Source organism: Leishmania infantum, chromosome 34 (genome assembly GCF_000002875.2).
Source record: "Leishmania infantum JPCM5 genome chromosome 34".
Taxonomy (NCBI): Eukaryota; Euglenozoa; class Kinetoplastea; order Trypanosomatida; family Trypanosomatidae; genus Leishmania; species Leishmania infantum.
This window is the reverse complement of record NC_009418.2, coordinates 150,829-170,698: the sequence shown is the minus strand read 5'-3', so window position 1 is coordinate 170,698 and position 19,870 is coordinate 150,829. Positions and strand designations below refer to the sequence as shown.

The following is a 19,870-nucleotide window of genomic DNA, read 5'->3' as shown; positions in this document are numbered from 1 at the left end:
GCGTGCGGCTCCAGGGCACTCGCAACCCTTCACAAATATGGTCGGCGGAGGAGTAAGCGGCCTCCACCTCTCTACCGCTTGCTCGAGCGCTTCGCTAGAAGACTCGCTAGTTGCCACTTGCTCGTTTCGTTTTTTTTTCCCGTTCCATTCGTTGGTGTCCTGAACTGACCCAACCCATCCAAGCAAGAAAATACACAAACAAAATCATCACCGCCTCCAATCGCCATCCATCCACGAGAGAGGAGGAGAAGCTACGCCAGCACAGGGCCACTAACGAAGAGGCGAGAGATGGACAGACGCAGGAAGGCAGCGTGCTGGTGCGCCGGCACGGACACCAACACCAACACACACACACACACAAAACAAAACAAAACGCCGTTTCAGACATCACGCGCACACGCGCGGAGGCCAGACGAGAACAAAGACGAGTACAACACAAAGCAGGCAAAGGCAACAGCGTGGAAGAGCCCCCCCTCTCTCCCTCCTCCGCACACACGTACACACATACGCGTACACGTGAGGAGGGAGGAGAGAGAGAGATAAGGGTGTGCGTGTGTGTGTGTGGGGGGGGGGGCATTTGTTTTACGGCGTTAGAGGACACGCATCAACGCATGCCGATGAGTTCTGATGAGAAAAAAAAAATAGACGATAGGGTATGCATGAAAAGCAGATGCGTGCACGGGGATGCATATGCGTTCGTCTCTCTCTCTGTCTCTCTGCCGTTGCCGGCCGTGCCTGTGGCATAGCTACCACGCCGTGACAACGGCGCAGAGGCCCGAAGAGTGCTCAGAGAGGGCCAGATATTGGGAGACACATAGCACTGCCGGCCTCCACAGAGGAAGGCACGACACCCGTGCACGTCATCGCTAGCGGACACAGGGGCCTTCCTACCACTCGCTTTAGCCCAGCCTCTCCATCTCTTCGCTCACCTGCTCCACGGCGGCCGCCGGTTCTGCTGTTGCTCCGAGTGTGACACTTCCATCGCCCCTCCAGCCTTCTCGATGACCCCCCTCTTTCCAGCTTGACCTGCGGCTCCACCGGCTGCACGAAGCCACACAGGCACGCACGCATAAACGTGGCCGCCCATGCAGATGCAAACTCTGTCGTCGCAGCGGTGTTGCCCAGGTGTATGCGAGGCATAGTCACCATGAGGAGAGATGGATATTCACACACACACACATATATATACATATGCACATACAGAGGTGCCGGCAAACAGCCACCGTTGGCAAGAGGCAGACAATAAGGGGGGGGAGGCAGAGAGGGGGAGGAGGTTGTAAAAACGACTAAGAAGGGCTATCACGAGGGAGGGCGGATGCATGAACCTGCGCGCACCCAACTGCAAAACTCCCCGCTGCCGCCGCCGCCACATACCTCCACATAGCAGCTGCAGGCAGCAACACAGCACAAGAGAAAAAGGCAACGGGTAAAATGAGTGAAAAGGGCCGGCAACATCCACGGCAAAAAGGGAACAGAAAACGGGAAGAGGCGCACACCCTCCACCCCCTCCTCCCCGCCACCACGACCACCAACAGGGGTACAGCCACCTTCGCGTAGGCGCGCGTAAACGCTTGCGTATCTACACAAGAGGTGACGTCGCTGGAATCGATGGAGAGGAGTGGGAGTGGGGGTGAGGTGGGGCAGCGATAGAGAGAAGGCATTCCAGAAAAGAACGAATGAAGCAGGAACAGAGAGGAAAGCACGTGATCAAGATAGAACAAAACAAGAAAACAGAAACGCCGGTCATCAGCAGGCCTCCTCGCATGCACATGTGCGCGAGCGTGTGCGAGAGAGGCGCGTCGGGAGAAAGTAATTGGATGAGCTAACAGTAGAATGTGGGCAAAGAAACAACATCAACGAATGTGACACAAAACATGAAGCCCATCTCACTCTCCGTCCACCCTCTCCACACGCGCACACCGTCAGCCCCGACCTCCTCCTCCTCCTCCGACACACACACACACACACACACACACACACAGAGAGAGAGAAACGGATGCGCGCGCGTGATTCAAACCGAAAGCGGACATTCAATGCCTGACAACAACAGCAACAACGAACGATGCGAAGAGAATCAACAGACAGAATAGAAGGAGAGTGACGGAGCTCACGCAAGCAGCTGGGTATGGCGCTGATGCTGGTCTAGCAAGGGAGGGATTCAAGGTGCTGCGGCGCTCTGCCCAGCTCCTCCGCATCCCTGTGCCCTTGCCGGTCATATCATGCGAGCAGATAAGTGTGGCCTTCGCGACACTGCCTTTATGTGGCGACGCGCCCACGCAGCATGGCAGGGAAGACGAGGATGAACAACAAAAACAAGGAGAGCCACCAAGCCGAGAAGACGACGGCAGAGGAGGGCGAAGAAGGGCGGAGGAAGCAAGCAGCGGCGGGGGTAAAAAGAAAACGAGAAGAGATGACGTGGGAAGGGAGGGGGGTGTGCGAGTGGGCCCTGCGGATGGATGGGTGGATGGGAGGGTGGCCCGCAAAATGAAAACTGGAGAAAAGAACGGATACACACACTCACGGGCACGTTGACACATACAGACAAGAAAGAAGCACTGAAAGCAAACCGATAGGGAGAGGAGGAGTGATGAGGAGGTGCACAACAGCCAGACTGAGAGTGAAAACAAAAATAAAGGGAGTGTCGAGTGCCGCGTGAGGAAGGGGAAAACTAAGAAGAGGTCATCAGAGAGAGAAAGAGATCATGCACGCCAACACGCGCAGGCAAACAGACAGACATCGAGCGCCGACTAGGCACCATTCAAACGAGCAACAGCAGCAGCAGCGGCGGCGGAGGCAAGAAGAATGAAGCGTAAGTGACCGAACAAGAATAGCAATCTGAAGAATACAACAGGCACACAGACACACACACACACACACAAGGACACGTACATGAGCCATACGAGGGCGGTACGATGGCAATGAATAGCAAGCGCCAGGCGTCCACAACGTGCTTTACCGCTTTTGTAGGTGGTGGTGGTGGGCTGCTGCGGCATCGACTCCCCTCCCTATCCTACCAGCGTCTGCGAACGGGGCTCGAACGCGTGACGCGTGACGGAGGGAGAGGTGAGGTAGAGTTCTGCAGAAGGGCAGAGCGTGTGATGAGGTGCGTGCCTGTGCGCACGAGATAACAGGAGCGCGTACTTCTAGCCTTGGCGTCGTCTCACACGTGGCATCAGCAGACGGACTCGTCACACAGCAGCAAAGAAAGGAAAAAAAAAGGATGCGGAGTGGGTCGGCGCTGTCTCGCAGGTGTGACTCGGAGAGGAGAGGACGAGAGACAGACAGACGCGCAAAACCGTAGTAGCGGATGATGAGGAGGGGAAGCACGAGGTGTGCAGGATGGACGTGAGAGACGGAACAGAAACATACAAAACAGCGACCAAACAAGAAGAGCGAGCGCTCTCGTGCGTCAGGGCGCGCATGGGTGAGGGGGACATCCAAGAGAAGCGAAACAGGACAGCAAAACGCAGTGAGCAGCGAACACAAAACACACGCAGGTACGCATGCACGAGACCAGTAAAGGAGACGCCGCGCGCATCACATAATCAACCAACCGACCAACCAACCAAATAAACGAATCACAGAGAGCACCAGGTCAGGACACGACTGAACGCACACGCACACGCACACGCACGAGAACATGACACCGCATCATGATCGAAAGGGCGGCGCTAGTGCGCGGGAGCAAAAACAAATACGAGAAGGAAAGGGTAGAGGCAGGCAGTTGGAGGAGGAGGAGGAGGCCGACTTGCACGGCACACAACCCCTGGGGAAGACAGGACACCTGCGTGAACGCAAAGGAGGGGTGGAGGTGCACGAGGTTTGCGGATGGAGACATCACAAGAGTCGGCTTTCACGTCACCGTCGCCGATGACAGCTACCTGAAGTTTGACTGCCGTGGAAGCCTTCTTGCCATTGCTGTCCACAGACTCCGCGCCTACAGCAGCCCTAGCCGCCGGAGCTCCTCAATGTGCTGCAACTCCTGCCCCATCAACTCCTCGACCGTGGTCGAGCTGGTCTGCCGCGTCCTCGACAGGCTCCGACTCTCGAAGCCTGCTTTGGCAGTCTTGGCATCCTGGCTCGCCGCCTCTGCCTTCCGACGTGCCACCTCCGCCTTCTTCTGCGCGACACGGGCTTTCCTCTCTGCTGATTGCGCCGCCCGAAAGGCCGTCTGCGCGGCTGCAATTTTCTTCTTTTCTTCCTTGCTCATGTCTTTGGCTACGGTCAGGGCCGCCAACTCCTGCTCCACGCGGCGCTGCTCCACAATGGACTCGGGCGCCGCCTGCTCCTTCGCCCACAAGTCTTCGGCTGGCTGCAGGTGCCGCTTACCGTGGTTCGCGACGCCGCCGTGATCGCTGTCGCTCTCGCAGCTGCTGAGATTGCGGTGCTCGAGAGAGGAGGCGCAGAAGGAGCGAGAGCTGTGGGAGTCGTACACCGGTTCCACCTCCTCCATGGCGGAGAAGACTGGCACATTCCGCTTCTCCCAGAACAGGTGCGACCAGAAAGCCGCGTCTGCCTCCAATATCCTTTCCCGAGCACCAAACTCCTTCTTGAACAGTATCAAGTAGCGGCGCACAAAGGGCACCGTGGAGTCGGGCGCCATGAACGCCCACGTTCCCTTCTTGTCGTGCAAGTGGTCGGCGCTGCCGGAGGGCTTGGGCGGGTCGACAAGCCAGCGATGCGCTGGGTGGAAGGCCTGAAGGTCTATCAACGTCAGACCCCGCACGAATACAGGCACGGGAACGTTCTTGTCGTACGCGATGAGCGTCTCGGGCGAGTTGGTCACGAACGGAAACTCCAGGAAGCGCCGCCTGCGATACAGGTCAACGCGCAAACAAGCGAAAGGCTGCGTCTCTGTCGGGGGAGGTTGCGGCCGCCGGAGGGCGGAGCTGACGCCGACGCTGCGCTCACAGCCCGCAGTGAGAGAGAAGACGGAGGCAGAGAACTCTGTTGACACAAATGGAGCGCCCACGCAGCTGCCAAACCTATAGTCTAGCGGCTCCAGCGGCGCCACGTCCCACGACCCCACTGACAGCAGCTCGCTTTCATCGGACGGCAACTCTGACCGCTCGCTGCGCCTCTTCTTCGACAGCGCGTTGCAGTAATCCAGGCTGGATTTGAACAGCACCGTGAGGTTGTAGTGTGCGCGACGGCGGCGGCCCTCCAACGCCGTCCTCGCCCACTCCTCCCGTTCCTGCAGGACAACCATCTTCAGCTTGATGGGGTCCTCCTCCTTCATACGGTGCCTCTCTTCCCACAGCGCCAACAACTTCGCGTTTCGGTCCGCCACGGCGCGCAACTCCGCCTGCCGCTTCGCCTCGAGCTCCTCCGACAGAGCACTCGCGCGCGGCACGGCCAGCATTGCCTCGAGCTCCTCGTCCATTCCGCTGGGCTCGCCCTCGCCAGGGATTTGCGACACCGTCTCGTAGTCGAAGTCGGAGCCGTCCAGGAAGCTGTAATACTTGCTGATGACGTCCGGCCACCCGTCCATGCAGTTTGGCGTCCCATCCTGAAGCACCTCCATGTCTCGGGTCCTCCTCATCGAGCTCGGCAGCGGCGATGTGGCCGTGTGCCCCTTCGCCGGCGCCACTTCTTTGCCGCCGCCCTGTGCCGAGAGCATCACATCCTTTGCCGTGTTCTCAAGGAGCTTCCACAGCAGCTCATGCCGCTGCCGTTCCTCCCTGGCACTCTCTGTTTCGGTCAGTTCACTAAAGGAAGGCCTCTCCTCGTCGCTCTGCGCGCTGCTGCTCTTCGCGCACGCATAGCGCTGGCACCACAGGAGCCACATGACGAGCGCCAGTAGCGCGGCACCACATACCATGCACCCCACCGCGATGCCGGCCACCGCGCCGCTGCTCAGCCTGGAGCCACGGCCGACGTTGGTCGGCTTGCAGTTCCTAGTCACTGTCACCCTGTGCAGCGTCGCGCAGGTGGAGCTGTTCTCGGGGTTCCAGGCGCACACGCTGAAGTTCGTGCCGACGGCGTACGCCGCCACCTTTGCCGCGTCCAGCCGCAGCCGGCACGTGCCGCTGGCCATGCTGGCGCTGCCCACGGCCTGCGCCTGCGCCGCGTAGCTGCAGCAGTCGCCGTGCACCACGGTTAGCATGTCCGCCGCCGCGCTGCCAGCGCTGCCGGGCGGGCGGCACTGGTCCACCAAGTAGTCGGTGCACGTGTCCCAGCTGCCGTCCGGCAGTTTCATGGCCAGCTGCAGGAACTCGATGCGGCTCGGCGACGCCAGCGCGTGCGGCAGCGCGACGACGGAGCCGTTCCCGGGCACCTGTGCGCACAGAAACACGCCACTTCTCCTCGCCACTGTCGCGCGCACCTCGATCGCGGTGCTAGACAGCGCTGCCCAGGTGCCGTGGTCGGTGGTGACGGGGCTGCAGGCGGCGGTTGTGCTGAAGCCGGCGATGAGGTCGGCGGCGCGCAGGTCCTGCTGCAGTTCCATGCGACTGGGCACGTCGACAACGAAGACGGTGCCGTGCACGCTGAAGTGCGCCGCCGGCACCACCTCGATGGTCTCGAGCGGCGACGCTGCCGCCACCGCCGCCCGCATGGGCGGGACAGCGCACACGGCGTAGCGGCCCAGCGGCAGGGCGTCGCCGCTGGCGCGCAGCAGCGATAGCGCGGCGTAGCCGTCGGCGTCGGTGGTGAAGGTGGGCATGCCACCGACGTCGATGCAGGTGGTGGCGGTGGCGCTCAGCTGGAAGGTGGTGTGCGGCGACAACGGCACGAAGATGGTGGCGGCGGCGGTGCCGACCGCGAATTGCGTGGGCCACATGGTGCCGGGCGCCACCGGCACGTTGGCGATTGCGACGCCGGTGCCGGCCGGCGTCAACACGCACAAGCTCACACTCTTGACGTCCTGTGCAATGCTTTCCGCGAGGAAGGACACCCATAGGACGCTGGCCGTCGACACCGCATTCGACTGCAGCGGCAACGGCCCGGCGCAGAGGTTGCTGGAGAGGAACGTGCTGGTCTTCTGCAGCGCGTAGCCCTCGGTCTGCAGCGTGGCGGCGTAGGTGGCGCCCCGCACGACGGCGGGCGACGCGTGCAGCACCTGCGGCAGCAGCAGCGACGTGAACTTCGCCACGGCCAGCGGCGCGCCGGTCTGCAGGTGAAGAGTGCACACATACACCTGCCCGCTCACGCCCGTGGCGCTGTAGACGGCGGCCTGCGTCGGCGTGCCCATGTCCGCGGCGTCGCCGAGGCTGCCGTCACAGCGCTGCGACTGGCTGAAGAAGGTGCCCTCCGACGGTGTCGCGTCGCTGATGTGCAGCAGCGTGAGCGGCGCCGCGCCAATGGTGGCGTTGTAGCGGCTGAGCGCGTGTGTCGGCGTGACAACCCAGTTGCGCACCCGCAGCGTTGCCGCGGCGGTTGTGAAGAGGGAGTCCGGGTTGCCGATGGGGTGCGCCCACACGTGGAAGGCGGCATCCTCGTCCACGGCCGGCACGTAGCCCGTGGCCAGGACGCCGATGCCCGGCAGCGACATGTCTCCGGAGCTGATGCCGACGCCGGATACGGCCAGGAACCGCGTGTCGACGCCGGCGTCGCTGATGGGCGCGCCCGGCGCTGCGTACACGGTGCGGATGCTGGGCGGACTCGCGCCGCCTTTGCAGGTGCCGTTGCGTATCAGCAGCATGCGCCCGCGTACCACCGACCAGCCGTCGTTGAACTCGTGGTAGAAGAGCTCCGTGACGGCCTCGTTGTCGCCGCAGCCGTCGATGGTGAAGCTGACCCGGCTGCCGCTCAAGGGCTTCTTCTCCCCGCCCTTAACGGCGACGGGGGCGCTGCGTGAGGACGAGAGAAGCGCGGAGGTGCCTGCGCTGCGCGTGGGCAGGGTGATGGTGGTGGGCGTGTCAGCGAAGATGCAGGCCGGGCTCATGTAGTGGTGCAGCGTGGCGCGCGTCACCTCGGTGCGGCTGCTCGTGGTGGTGGGCCCGACGCAGAAGTGGACGTCCGTCTGCGGCTCGGTGGCACTGATGTTGATGATGACGAAGCTCTCGCTCGAGACGAAGGTCTGTGACTCGCTGACCGCAACGCTGCAGGGCACGGTAGCGGGCTGCACGGCAACTGAGTAGAAGGAGGTACCCATGGGGCCGCCTGTGATGGTGGCGCCGAAGGGCACGTAGGCGCGTATCTGCGCGAGGTCGGCGTCTACGGACATGACGAAGGCATCCACGACGCTCACGATGGCGTCGGCTGCAACGGTGCCTGTGACGCCGTCAACGGTGACGCTCTGGCACAGCAGGTAGTTGCCGCGCGGCGCGTCCAGGTCGCCCAGCGTGGCGCCGCCGACGCTGTAACGCTTGCTGACTACCACGCACGCGGTGCTGGCCCTGCAGTCGTCCGGGGCTGTCCCGCAGCGCACAAGGTACTGTGCGGCGGCGGTGTGCACGGGCCGGCCGGCGACGCTGCTGGCGGGCCGCCCGAGCTGCGCGTAGGCGCTGAGCGGTGCGAAGGCGGCCACGTCGAGCTCGCCGGCTGCGGCGTAGCCGATGCCGCCGGCGCCGTCGAGGAGGCTGTACCGCGGCGCAACGCATACGCGCAGACGGCCGGGCGACGCGGCGTCTCGTGGCACGAGGAAGGGCGTGGCGGCGCCGGTGCGAGAGTCGATGGTGCCGCGGGCGAGCACGGAGAGCGTGCTGAGATCGGCGGTGCAGTCGGCGTCGCCGCGGACGATGGCGTAGGTGTCCACCTGCGCGGCGCTTGTGTAGGTGCTGGGGAGACGGATGCTGGCGGGCAGCCCGGCGGCGAGCGGCGCGGGATCGGACTCGAGCCGTGGCGCGGACAACACCACGGTGACGTTGCCGGCGGCGACGAAGCGGCCGTTGGTGTTAACGCAGGCGAGGTAGCGCGTGCCGACCATGGCGGCGCGGAGCTCGAGGGTCGCGTGCGGCGTGTCGCTGCCGGCGGCGACCTGCAGCGCGGGCAGCGCGGTGGCGGCGCCTGGAACGTGAGAGCCGCTGGGGCACGCTGACTCACCGGGCAGCAGGTAGGCGGCGTGGCCCTTCAGCACTGCCGCGCCAGGCGCCACGAAGCGAAGCACCTGCGGGTTGTCTTTCTGCGCCGTGAGCGCCACGACTGCCGGCGCGACGCGCGGGTTGGCGGTGCGCACGTTCCCCGCGGCCTGCAACACCGGCTGCGGCGCCGTGGCCGGGTAGTAGGAGCACAGCAGCAGCGTGCCAACACTGTCATACATGAGCGTGATTTTGGCGGCGCCCTCGCCGCTGGCGGTGGCTCTGCCCAGAACAGCTGCTTCATTGCCGCACTCAGCGGCGCTCGTGACGAACACGACAGCGTTGGGGGGGAGGCCGCTCACGGCGATGGTACCCTCGACGCCGGCGACGATGCCCGGTGGCTCCACGGTCGCCTTGCCGTACACGGTGACGCGGTGCACGGCGACGTAGCTGGCGCCGGGCTCGCGCACGCACACGTCCCAGTCGCCGGCCTCGGGGAAGGTGACGGGGCCTAGCGCGAACGCGGCGCCGAAGACATTGAACGTCGGGATGTCGGTGGCGCCGCACTGTTCCTTGCGGGCGTCTGCGCGGACCAGCGCCACCGTCGTGCCCTTGGCCAGGAACACCGTGCCGTCCAGCGTGATGGTCGACAGCGCGCCGACGCGCAGCGGGGCGTACTCCAGTGCAAACGGCTGCGGGGTGAGCGCATGCAGCTTGTGGAAGCGCACGGATACGTCCTGCGCGGTGGGCTCGGCTTCCAGCGGGTTCGACACACACAAGTACAGCGTATCTCGGGCGCTGAGCGGCACCGCGAGGCTGGCGGTGGCGCTGGTGGACGGGCTGGCGATGCCCCGCACGAGCAGCGTTGTGCAATCTTGCGAGTCGAAAAGTCCGACCACGAAGAAGGCGTTGGTCGCATTGACGTGGGTGAGGGTGGCGCGCATGGACACGCCGCGGACGGGGGCTGCGGGGGAGAAGGTGGTGGTGGGCAGATTTGTCGCGATGATGATGTTCGCGTAGCCGGCGGTGGCGGCGGCGTGCTTCCTGCGAACGCAGGCGTAGTAGACACCCAACTGATTTGCTGTCCACCGCATCGTGCTGCTCCAGCTGCTCTGCCAGCTGCTGGCGGCGCTGCAGTCATCGGAGGTGGAGAGGACGGCTTCGAGCGTACTCTGCACCGGAGCCGCGTCGAGGGCGAAGGACATGACGGTCGCCTTGTCCACGTACAGCGTGTGCGGCACCACGTCGTACTCCAAGACGGTGAACGTGTTGCTGGCGGGGATGTAAAGTCCGTTTTCACCAAAATCGCGTGAGCCGCAGAAGAAGTACGCGCCACGAGACACGCTGACTTTCATAGCCATTTCGCTGGCAGTCGTGCTTTGGTATGCTGGATGCGAGTCCGTGCAGTGTGCCATCGTGGAGAGGTAAAACTGTGCGTAGGGCTGTGTCGAGCTCGAGACGACGACGGTTTGGTGGCGCACGCCCGTGGCGGGATCGACCGTGTAGGGTGTTGCAAGTGCCACTGCATTGACCAGCTTCGTCGGGGTTTCGGATCCGTTCACAGTGATGGTGGAGGCGCACATGAAAAGGGGGGACGAGGAAGGCATTATCGTAAACCTCACCGTGCGCTCGTTGGTTATCACAAACGGACCGGCTCCCGTGAGCAGAAGCTGGCATTGGCTGTCAGCGTAAAATCCCAGCGTGGTTCCCACCGGCACAGCGCTGCCAAAGTTCAGAGCGGATTCTTCGCCGTTGAGGACGTATTCGGGCGTCACCTCCATCTTGTGCATCTGCAGCGTGGCCACCCGCTGCGCGGAGCCGGGGCTCCCGACGCACCAGTGGGCAAGTGGCACCGAGGTCCGAGGGGTGTCCAGCGTCACCCCCAGCGCCGCACTGCTCACCGTGAAGACGCATGTCCCATTCCTGAAGCTGCTGCCGCTCACCTCGCTCTTCACTGAGCACGCAGTCGTGACACTCTTGGTGCAGCGCGCATCCGAGGAGGCGAACAGTCTGCTGCCCATACTCAGGTCCGTGCCGGTAGCGAAGAATGGGACGTCGAGCAGCGGCTGCACCGGATCGGTCGTTAAACCGACAGCGGCTGCCACAGGCCCTTGGGTGGCGAGAAGGAAGAGGGCGGCGACACCCACCAGCGCTGTGAGGCGCGCACACGTGCGCACGTGTGCGCCACGCATCGCGAAGGGCTGTATGTGGGGCGGGGCTGAGGTCGGAGAAGTGGGAGCACGGTGCTGCACCCTCCCCTGACACAGGCTGGCAGACGGGCACTGTTGCGCGGCGGGCCGCCAAAGGGGTATAGAGGGGTGGTGGGGAGGACGGAAGGCAAGAGGGGCCGAGCGGAGACAGGGAGGTGGATGGAGAAGGAGGAGGGAGGGGGGTGGAAGAAAGAATGAGGTCTGGCACGCTTGATGCGCGTTGTGTGTGTGCCTCCCCTCGCCTCGCGGACGTTATGATGTCTCGTTAACTGCAGCGGCGGTGCATGTGAGTGTGCGTAGGGTGTGGAGAAGAGGAGGAGGGAGGTGGAGAGGGCGGTGAGTAGGCGAGCGAGAGGGATGCCGCGGCTATTCTAGCACAAGGCCCTTGCGCTCGTCGGTGATGGGGTGGGGGAGATGGGATGCGGGGCAGCATGAGAGTCGTCAGGAGCCTTGCTTACCCTCTCTCCGAGAACTCCTGGGAGACAGCTGCTTGAGCGAGACTTGACCGTTGGTGATGCCATGACGACTCGCCTGGCAGCGTCTCCTTGTTGCTTTTCAACACAATCATGGGCCGCTGCTCAGGGACGGGGTGCATGACTGCTAGGGGGAGGCAAAGGAAAGTGGCGCGGGCTCGTGGACTCGCCGGCGGCGGACGCATGTGAGAGTGTGCATGAGCGTCATCTGTGCCACTCGTGCCACGCTCTCGATCGACGTTTTCGTTCGATTATGTTTTGTGGCTTCTGCGCCTCAGTCACAGGCATTGCCTCCTTTGGCGTAATCTGTCTGCTGCCATGCAAGAAAGCGTGGACCCCTTGAGAGAGACGCGACCGCGCCGATGTGCGTCTCCCCACGCTTGCGCTTCTCTTCCGTTCGCGTTGGCAAGGCCGCTGCGAAGCACGACCACATCAACGCAGACGTACCCTTCCACGGAATACATGTCGGCGCGCATCCAACGCTACAGGGGCAGCAGGCGCAGCTTCACGCTGACCTTCTACAAAATCTTACGTTGCCCGCGCCTCCCACCCCACCAGCCAGCCAACCCAACAGCGCGGCGAGAGCAGCACACCACCACCACCACAGAAAACGGCGCTCGACTCACCACGACGTCATGCGGCCCGTAGGGAGAAGGGGGAGGGTGGGGTGGGGGGAAAGGACGGACGGCCGCTGCAGACAACCACGCACGCCCAAGTGGCAGAGAGAGAGGCAGAGAAAACTATTATACGCACACACACGGAGCGTGACGATGATCATGGAAGAGTCGTCGCAACGACCACTGCGAGAACCCAATGAGAAATCAAGCGAGACTGAGCTCGAGGCGTGTGCCTGTGTGTGGAGTGAGAGCATGAGGACAACGTACCACACTGACTGAGGGAGGGAGAGCACAGAGACAGAGAGGCGCTCAGACCACAGAAGCGTCCACATTGCCGACCCCTTCCCTCTCCCCACCATGCATACACACAAACATGGATGCACGCACGCACGCACGTCCACTGCGCACTGCGTAAAACAACAGGGCAGAAGAAGGAAGTGCCACGAAGGGCCCAAAGCAAAGGCAACACAGACGCCGACCGGAGTACCGCGAAGAAGCACCACGAGAGGAGACGAGGGGCGGGACGGAGCGTGGTGGGGCGAAGGAGCGCGCATGCATAGGCGCATGCCCTCCCCTCCTCCCACACAGAAACACATACGCAGGAGGTGACGCCGGATGGCTAGAGTGATACACGCACGTGGGGCCATGTGGGCATGACGTGCCCTTTCATCGTATGCGTTGTATGTTAGCGCGGCGGAAGCTCTGCATGGAGAGCGTCGGCTCATCCTCGTCGCTGTCCTCCAAGTCCTCCACCACAAATTGGCTGTCGTCGGGGCTGGCGCGTGATATGGCCGTGCTCGACGGCTTCTCCTCTTGCATGGCACTGGCCGCCACGTTGCGCTTCTCCCCTCGCCACACGAGCGAAGCGGCGCTCTGGCTGCTCGTGCGGCAGAGGGCGAAGAAGTTCTTCGGGCGCTTGCAAGGGCAGCAGTGACAGCACTCGTCCGCCGCGTCTTCACCGTCGTCGCTTTCTGAAGAGCTGTGCGCCAGCAAAGCCGTGGTGGCATTGGAGTGGTGGTGCGAGCTATCAAGTGCGTGTGCGGACAAGGATGCCCGCGACCCCGACCTCGAGGCGACCGGCGGTGAGCAGAGCTCCAGCGGCAGCGCGGAAGACGGGGACGGCGCGCTGCGCACGCGGCTGCCGCGTTGCTGCTTACATGGGAAGCAGCCCTCCTCATTCCTGCTGCTGCTGCTGCTGCTGCTGCTGTGCACGTGGCGCTCTGCACATCTCTTCGAGGCTGCTGCACCTCTGCGGCGCTGCGGCTGAGAGACAAGCCGCTCGCCAGCGCACTTTGTTGCCGTGTCGCTCGACAACTCGCCCAGGGCCGTGGAGCTCACGTGCGCGCTCCTGTGCGGCTGGTCGACGCGAGATCGCCTCCATGTTTCCGCGTTCGACGTGGTGCTTGCATCGACATCCTCCTCGTCTTCGCTATCGAGGGCGATTGCCATCACGATCTCCTCGCCTTTCATGCGATTCTTGTTGACGCTGCGCGACTGCCGCCCGTGACGCTGTGCGCCGGCAGGAGCGTTCGATGCCATGAAGGCCTTGGACGCGTGCCAGGCTTCCCGCTCCCGCTCTGGTGTCTGCGACTGCGCCGCGTCATGCTTTTCCGGAGTTGCGCGACCGGAGCCGTCTCCGGGGTACAGGGCGGTGACGCTGCACTCGTCTGGTGAGCCTATTACGAGGGACGTCGCCGGACTCGCACCGAGCGCCGTGGCGGCGCTTCTGCCGAGGCTAGAGCGGGTGCGCGCTCGAAGCTTCGACAGAGAGCCGGCCAGCACCACGCTGCTCTTCATGCTCTGCCCAACATGCTCGCGGCCACCGTTTCGAATCACCTCCATGTCGTGGTGCTGCTGCTGAAGGGCACGCAACCGCACCTCCTCCTGTGCCTTGAGCGCCTTCTTGGCTGCCTTGGAGTGCTTCGAACAGGTCGCCCTCTTGATGTGCTGGAAGTCCACCGAGGTCACGTCAGGGTAGACGGACTGCTGTGGAGCGGGGAGAGAAAGAACGTCGCGCTGCAAGGTGCGATACTGACTGAGGATGAAGCTGTGCATCTCTTTCGGCATTGACGACGGCGGCGGCCGCGCCGAGGCGGTGTCCTTTCTCACGGCCGCACCGCTGGACCACTCACCGAGATCACTCGGCGGCGGCGCGCCGCCGCTTGAAGAGGCCTCGGGCAGCGAGAGGTTTGAGGTGCTGCGCTGAAAGGTGGTGCGGCGGGAACCAAGATCTGGCCGCCGCGCGCCATGCGGTGAGCATAAAACTCGGCCGTTAACGGCATGCGCGATGCCGCCCGTCGGGCTGCTTTTGCCTTTGCCGCCGCCGCTTATCTGCCGCAGCCCTCCAGGGACTTTGATGCTGCCTTGCTCGCCGCCGGAGCGGGTTACGCTTGGCGGCCGCATGAACGAAGGATGAGTACTGCTCCGGTTACTGCTGAGTGGGGTGACGCTGCCCATGCTTGTGGCACCGCTCGGAGGCAGTGTCCCGAGAGGAGCCTGCGGCACCGTGAGGGACGGCCCGCGCACGAGGTTTCGCGAGGCGGAGCGCGAGATGGACGGGGAGCCGAGCTCCTCGCCGATGGTGTGGGCGGAAAGCCAAGTACGCAGCAGCAGGGGGACAACCTTGGCTTCGGTGCTGCTGCCGCTGCGGTTTCCGTCACCATTGCATGCTGGGACGCCGTCGGGGAGTGCAGGCGGGGAAAGTGATGCAACTGCTGCGTGCCCTTTACCGGCGCCGGATGCTCGAGGGACGCTTGCTGGTGCACCGTAGAAGCTGCTCGACGCGCTGCTGCTGTGCGCCGTGCTCGCAGACAGGTTAGAGAAGTAGGAAGAGGACGACGGCGCCACCAAGGCTTCGCCGCAGGGGCGAGCAGAGTTGATTGGTACGGAGCGGTTGGCGACCTGCCTCTTGTCTTCTTGGCCACGTGAAGCGCTGTTGGGGGCCGCCGCGGTGTGGTGGTCTGAGGGAAGTTGCACGGCTATACATCGAACCCCCCCGGCGGTGCCGTCAGTGGTGGTGGTGCTGCTGCTGCTGCTGTGACCTGCTCCGTCATTCTCCTTCGCCGCACCGCTCGCGAGCTTCTCGGCGGCGCCGCCGTCCACGGCTGTCCCCGCCGCGTCCTCTTGCCGTTGCCGCCGCTCTTGCTGACCTGCCGCGGTGCCGGCGTATCGACTGGACACGATGGCGCGCATGGGCCGGTACTGTTTCGCGAGGAGTATCTCTACGCCGCCGGCCCCCTCTTGCTCACTCTCGCACAGATTCGCCGAGGACGGGTTTGAGGCACAGCTGGACTGCTGTTGCTGGTGCTGCGGCCCGTCGGATCTGCTATGGCGCCGCTGCAGTAAGAGCGGCCGAACAAGACAGCGGCTTGCCGTGGGCGGCGGCGTACTCTTCGGGGTGCGTGGGGAAGCAAAGGATGCCGTAGTGGTGACGGCGGTCGCTGCCGCTGAGGGGGAGGGGCAAGAATCGCCTGCCATGGTGGCTGCGGCGCGCGCAAGTGGCTCCGTGCGCGACGGTGACGACGATATCGTCAGCACATCCGTGGCGGCGCTCATTAGGAACAACAACGAAGTACCCTCAGCAGATGATGAGAAAGGCCTGCTCTGTAAAGGGGATCAAGTATACACACGCACGCACAAGCGAGGCAGACGGACGCTGCGCGTGAGGACGATGGCGGTAGCCCTGCTCCTCCTCCCCCTGAGAGGTGTTCACCGAGATATAGATAGAGTGTAGGCCGTCTCGCCGCTTTCCACAGATTGCCCAGAGGTTAGCAGAAAGGAAGGAAGGAAGGAAGGAAGGGGGGGGGGAGGGCGATGCGAGAGCAGGGGGCACAGAGAAGCTCAAGGAAGGCGCCACCCGAAGAACGTGCCGACCCAGAGACACACGTGGAACGAGCACTCAAGTAGGTACGCCCAAACAACAAAATCAAGCGCACATCGAATGGGAGAAACACAGAGCCAACAAGCGGATGAGGACAACGGCAGCGGCAGCCAACGCGAGGAGAAGAAAAAGAGTTGTCTACACTACGTTGCACGTCGGGGAGGAAGACGATCGACAGATACATCTATTCATATATATATATATATGAATAGATGTATGTACGATGGCGGCGTGGGGTGCTGCGTGTCTGGCGTCGGTGCGTCCGCCAAGTCACGCGCCTTCCCACACCCACACCCACACACTCAACCGCGCACGCACAAGGGACAGAGTAAAAGGGACAAGGAAAAGAAGGAGCAGGGGACCAATGCCGACGCTGCTTGCCACTGCAGAGTTGGCAGAGCGCGCTGAGGTGAGGAGAACGGAAAACAAACAACAGAGAGAGAGAGGCAGAGAGACACGGGGCGCCAACTAATCAATGGGCCAAGCAACACTTGCTGTGCTCGCGCGGCGCACACCGGACACCACAAAGCCGCACAACTCCGCCACCGCTGCCGGGAGAAAGCTATGCAGGACAATATAAAGAAGGGGGAAGAGGAGCAGGCAAACTGATGCGCACAATGTGCTGTGCACACACACACACACACACACACACTCGCACACAATCACACGCACGCACAGAGGAGAGCGTCGGCGAGCGAGCGAGAGGAAAGCAAACGCAAGCACACCAAGAAGAGCAACGGCACGAGCAGAGAAAAGACGTGTGCACACGACCTCCTCCCTCTGGTATCTCGCTTCCCAGTCCCTCGTATTCGCGCCGGTGCCCACGTGTGCGCTGTGCTTTCCGCTGTTCACCTTCTGTGTTGTGCAGGAGAGGGGAGGGAGGGGAAGGGGGAGGAGGAGAACGGCGACGTGGGCTGTGGTGGCGGCCGTCAAACGACTCCTAGTCTACATGAAAGAATGACTGCTCACCTGGCTTGCTGATGCATGCGTGTGCGACGCAGCAGGCAGCGGAGACAAAGGGAAGCACACCGATGTTTCTGTGCTACTGAGCGCCACAGTATTCGACTCGTCGCTGTCCGCCCCCGGGGCTTGTGCGCGACAGCTCTCCTGAACTCTTGAGAAAAGTGAGGGGTCGAGACGGAGAAGGAGGGGGTGGAGAAGGGAAGAGGAGAAGGAAAATGGGCAACCATAGATGGGCCATCCGTGATGCTGTTCGCTGTGTGCACGAGACGCGTGCGGCTGAGAACCGCGGAAGACGGTCAGCAATGCGTCCTCTCCCGTTTGGGATATGCGTAGGTGATGCCATCAGGGCCACGCTAGCGATGCGGATGACGGCAATCCATCATGCGCGCCTTTGCCCTGCATGCGCGCCTGGATCGCGGTGGCGCGAGCTGCAGACAGAGGTAGGGTTGGAAGGATAATGCCATCCTCGGCGGTCGACATGCCTGCGGGTGCGTATATCATGTTATTCTGGAGTTTGTATGGCTCATCTCCTGACGTGGACGTGAGTCTTGCACATGCCTTCGACGCCCCTCACGCACTCCCCTCCTCCCCACTCCGACGATCGCAGTGGGCGAGACAGAGAGAGAAAGAGGGACGGAGAGGACAGCGACCAGGGCACGGCGGTGCACCTCCACAAGACACAGATGATCATGAAAACATCAAAAAAAAACATAAAGAAAGGACACGCTTGCTTTGCCTCCAACCCTGGCGCGACTCGCCACATGTGCGCATGTGCAACGCACGCTGCCCGCAGCTCGAGAGAAGCGCGGGGGTGGTGGTAGTTGGCGGGGGGGGGAAGACGCCCACGGAGAGCGAGAGAAGAACCTCAGACGCGCACGCCCTCATGCATGGCGGCGATCCGTAACAGAGGGAAAATGTGTGGGAGGATGGAGACGTGTGGGTGGTGGTGCTGATGCGGACCGGCGCCGTGGCGGCGTTCTACCCCATCACGCACCTCTCTCCTCTCCACCTCTGCCCATCCCACGCCTTCGTTCCACACCTATGCACCTCCACTACTCATGCCCGATCGCGCTCGCTGACTCGCTCGCTTTCCTGTTTTTCTACTCGGCAGCCGGAGCGGCGGCAGCCGCCTCAGCCGGGGCGGCCTGCACGATGCGGGTGTACACGCGGGTCTTGCTGGAGCACGACACCAGGCGGATGAGCTTTTCGCGGCACAGCTGCTTGAGGCCAGCGGCGGCGATGGAGACGGCGATCTTGAGGCGGTCGGAGATGATCGACGGGGTGATGAGTTTGTACTTGGGCACCTCGCTGCGGAGCTTGTCGTACGTCTCCTTGTCGAACATCACGGCGTTCTGCAGAGCCTCTCGGGACTGGCCCTTGCTCCACTTCTTCGTGGTCTTCTTCGCGCCCTTGTTGGCGGCCTCCATCTTGGCCTTCTTCGTCTGACCAGCCTTCGGCGGCATGATTGCGGTGGGTGGGTGGGTGGATGGGCGGGAGATGGACTTGAAGGAGAGGGAGGTTCGCGTGAACTCTCTGTGCGGATGGTTAATCGGGTGTGGGCGACATGGCGGGTGGAGGTGCGCGGCGTTGTACAGACGCGATGGCAGAGAGACAGAGAAGGCGCAGGGAGAAGAAGTGACTTCAGTGCAGGCTGCAGTCAGTGTGCGTGTTGGGGGGGGGGTAATCCGTGTCTAGCAGGTGGTGTGTCGCGGTGCAGGGGAGAAAGACGACGATGCCATGAAACGTGCCACGAAAGGAGCGTGCAAGGACTGGCATGATAATGAAGCGTCCGCGGACCTTGCGCGGTGGCGGCAGCTGAGGGGTTTCGCTGGAAGAGCGAAGAGAGATCGATAGTATTGGGTACCCAGCGACGCACAAGGTGCGAGTGGGCCACATGCACAACATCCACAGGCTGTGTCTTTTCCAGTGCGTTGTAGCCAGCACGCCCTTGAAAAGAAGCAGGAAGAACAAGAAGGGTGTGCGTGCGCGTGTGGTAGGGGGGAGGTTCGAGAGGCCACAAGCACGCTCGCAAGCGCCTCTGTGCACAAGTGCGTGTGTGCGCGAAGGGGGCGCATTCCAAGGCGGCGGCCACAGTGCGCGCGGACAACGAGGAGACATGCGTCAAAGGCCATAGGGAGTTGAGCAGCGCCAGGCGCGCGAGGCGGACGCCGCCGTGCAGACGCAGGTGAAGGCGCCGACCAGCTGATGCCGCCACCGCCAGCCAGCGCTCGAGGAAACGAAAAAGGAAGCCCTGCACAGCGTTGCATGCAGTCGCGAGCGTGGGTAGAGGATGGAGTGGGAGTGGGGGGGGGTGAGGGCGGAAGACAAAGACAGAGAGAGAACGCAGAGAGTGGCGACCCCCTCCTCACCTCCATCTACCCCCCCCCCCCCCACACACACACACGCGCTGCCTAGAAAAAAAAACGAAGCATGTTGGCGGCGCCAGAGCTGAGCGGAGAAAGGCACCTGCTCTGAAAGATGCGGCACGTGAGCAAGCACTCCAGCAGACAACCGCGCAAGTGCACGGGAGCCGCGAGGCCACAGTGCCGTTCGCACGGCCGTCTGTACGCGAGAAACCATGTAGAGGCCGGAAAGAGAGGAAGACGCAACAGTAACTTGCGAAACAGCGCGAAGCCGCAGACGACGTTCAACGCGCCGCATATTTCACGTGCCATCTACGACCGTGCAGCATGTTCTTCTCGTTTCGCGTCGCCCTTTGCCTCCTCTGATGCTTCGGCGTCGCTTCCCGAGTAGCCGTACACGTCCC

General features: G+C 62.9%; 3 protein-coding genes across 3 annotated transcripts; all 3 read right to left on the bottom strand.

Annotated features, from left to right (window-relative positions):
• Positions 1–3,937: 3,937 nt before the first annotated feature.
• Positions 3,938–11,152, bottom strand: LINJ_34_0480 (hypothetical protein, unknown function; the record flags this gene model as incomplete). Its single annotated transcript, XM_001468398.2, has 1 exon — positions 3,938–11,152. The coding sequence occupies one exon, from the start codon at positions 11,150–11,152 to the stop codon at positions 3,938–3,940; it is 7,215 nt and encodes a 2,404-aa protein (XP_001468435.2).
• Positions 11,153–12,926: 1,774 nt separating this feature from the next.
• LINJ_34_0470 (hypothetical protein, unknown function) lies at positions 12,927–15,737 on the bottom strand (the record flags this gene model as incomplete). Its single annotated transcript, XM_001468397.1, has 1 exon — positions 12,927–15,737. The coding sequence occupies one exon, from the start codon at positions 15,735–15,737 to the stop codon at positions 12,927–12,929; it is 2,811 nt and encodes a 936-aa protein (XP_001468434.1).
• Positions 15,738–18,203: 2,466 nt separating this feature from the next.
• S25 (ribosomal protein S25) lies at positions 18,204–18,566 on the bottom strand (the record flags this gene model as incomplete). Its single annotated transcript, XM_001468396.1, has 1 exon — positions 18,204–18,566. One exon carries the CDS (start codon positions 18,564–18,566, stop codon positions 18,204–18,206), a length of 363 nt encoding a protein of 120 aa, XP_001468433.1.
• Between the last annotated feature and the right edge of the window lie 1,304 nt (positions 18,567–19,870).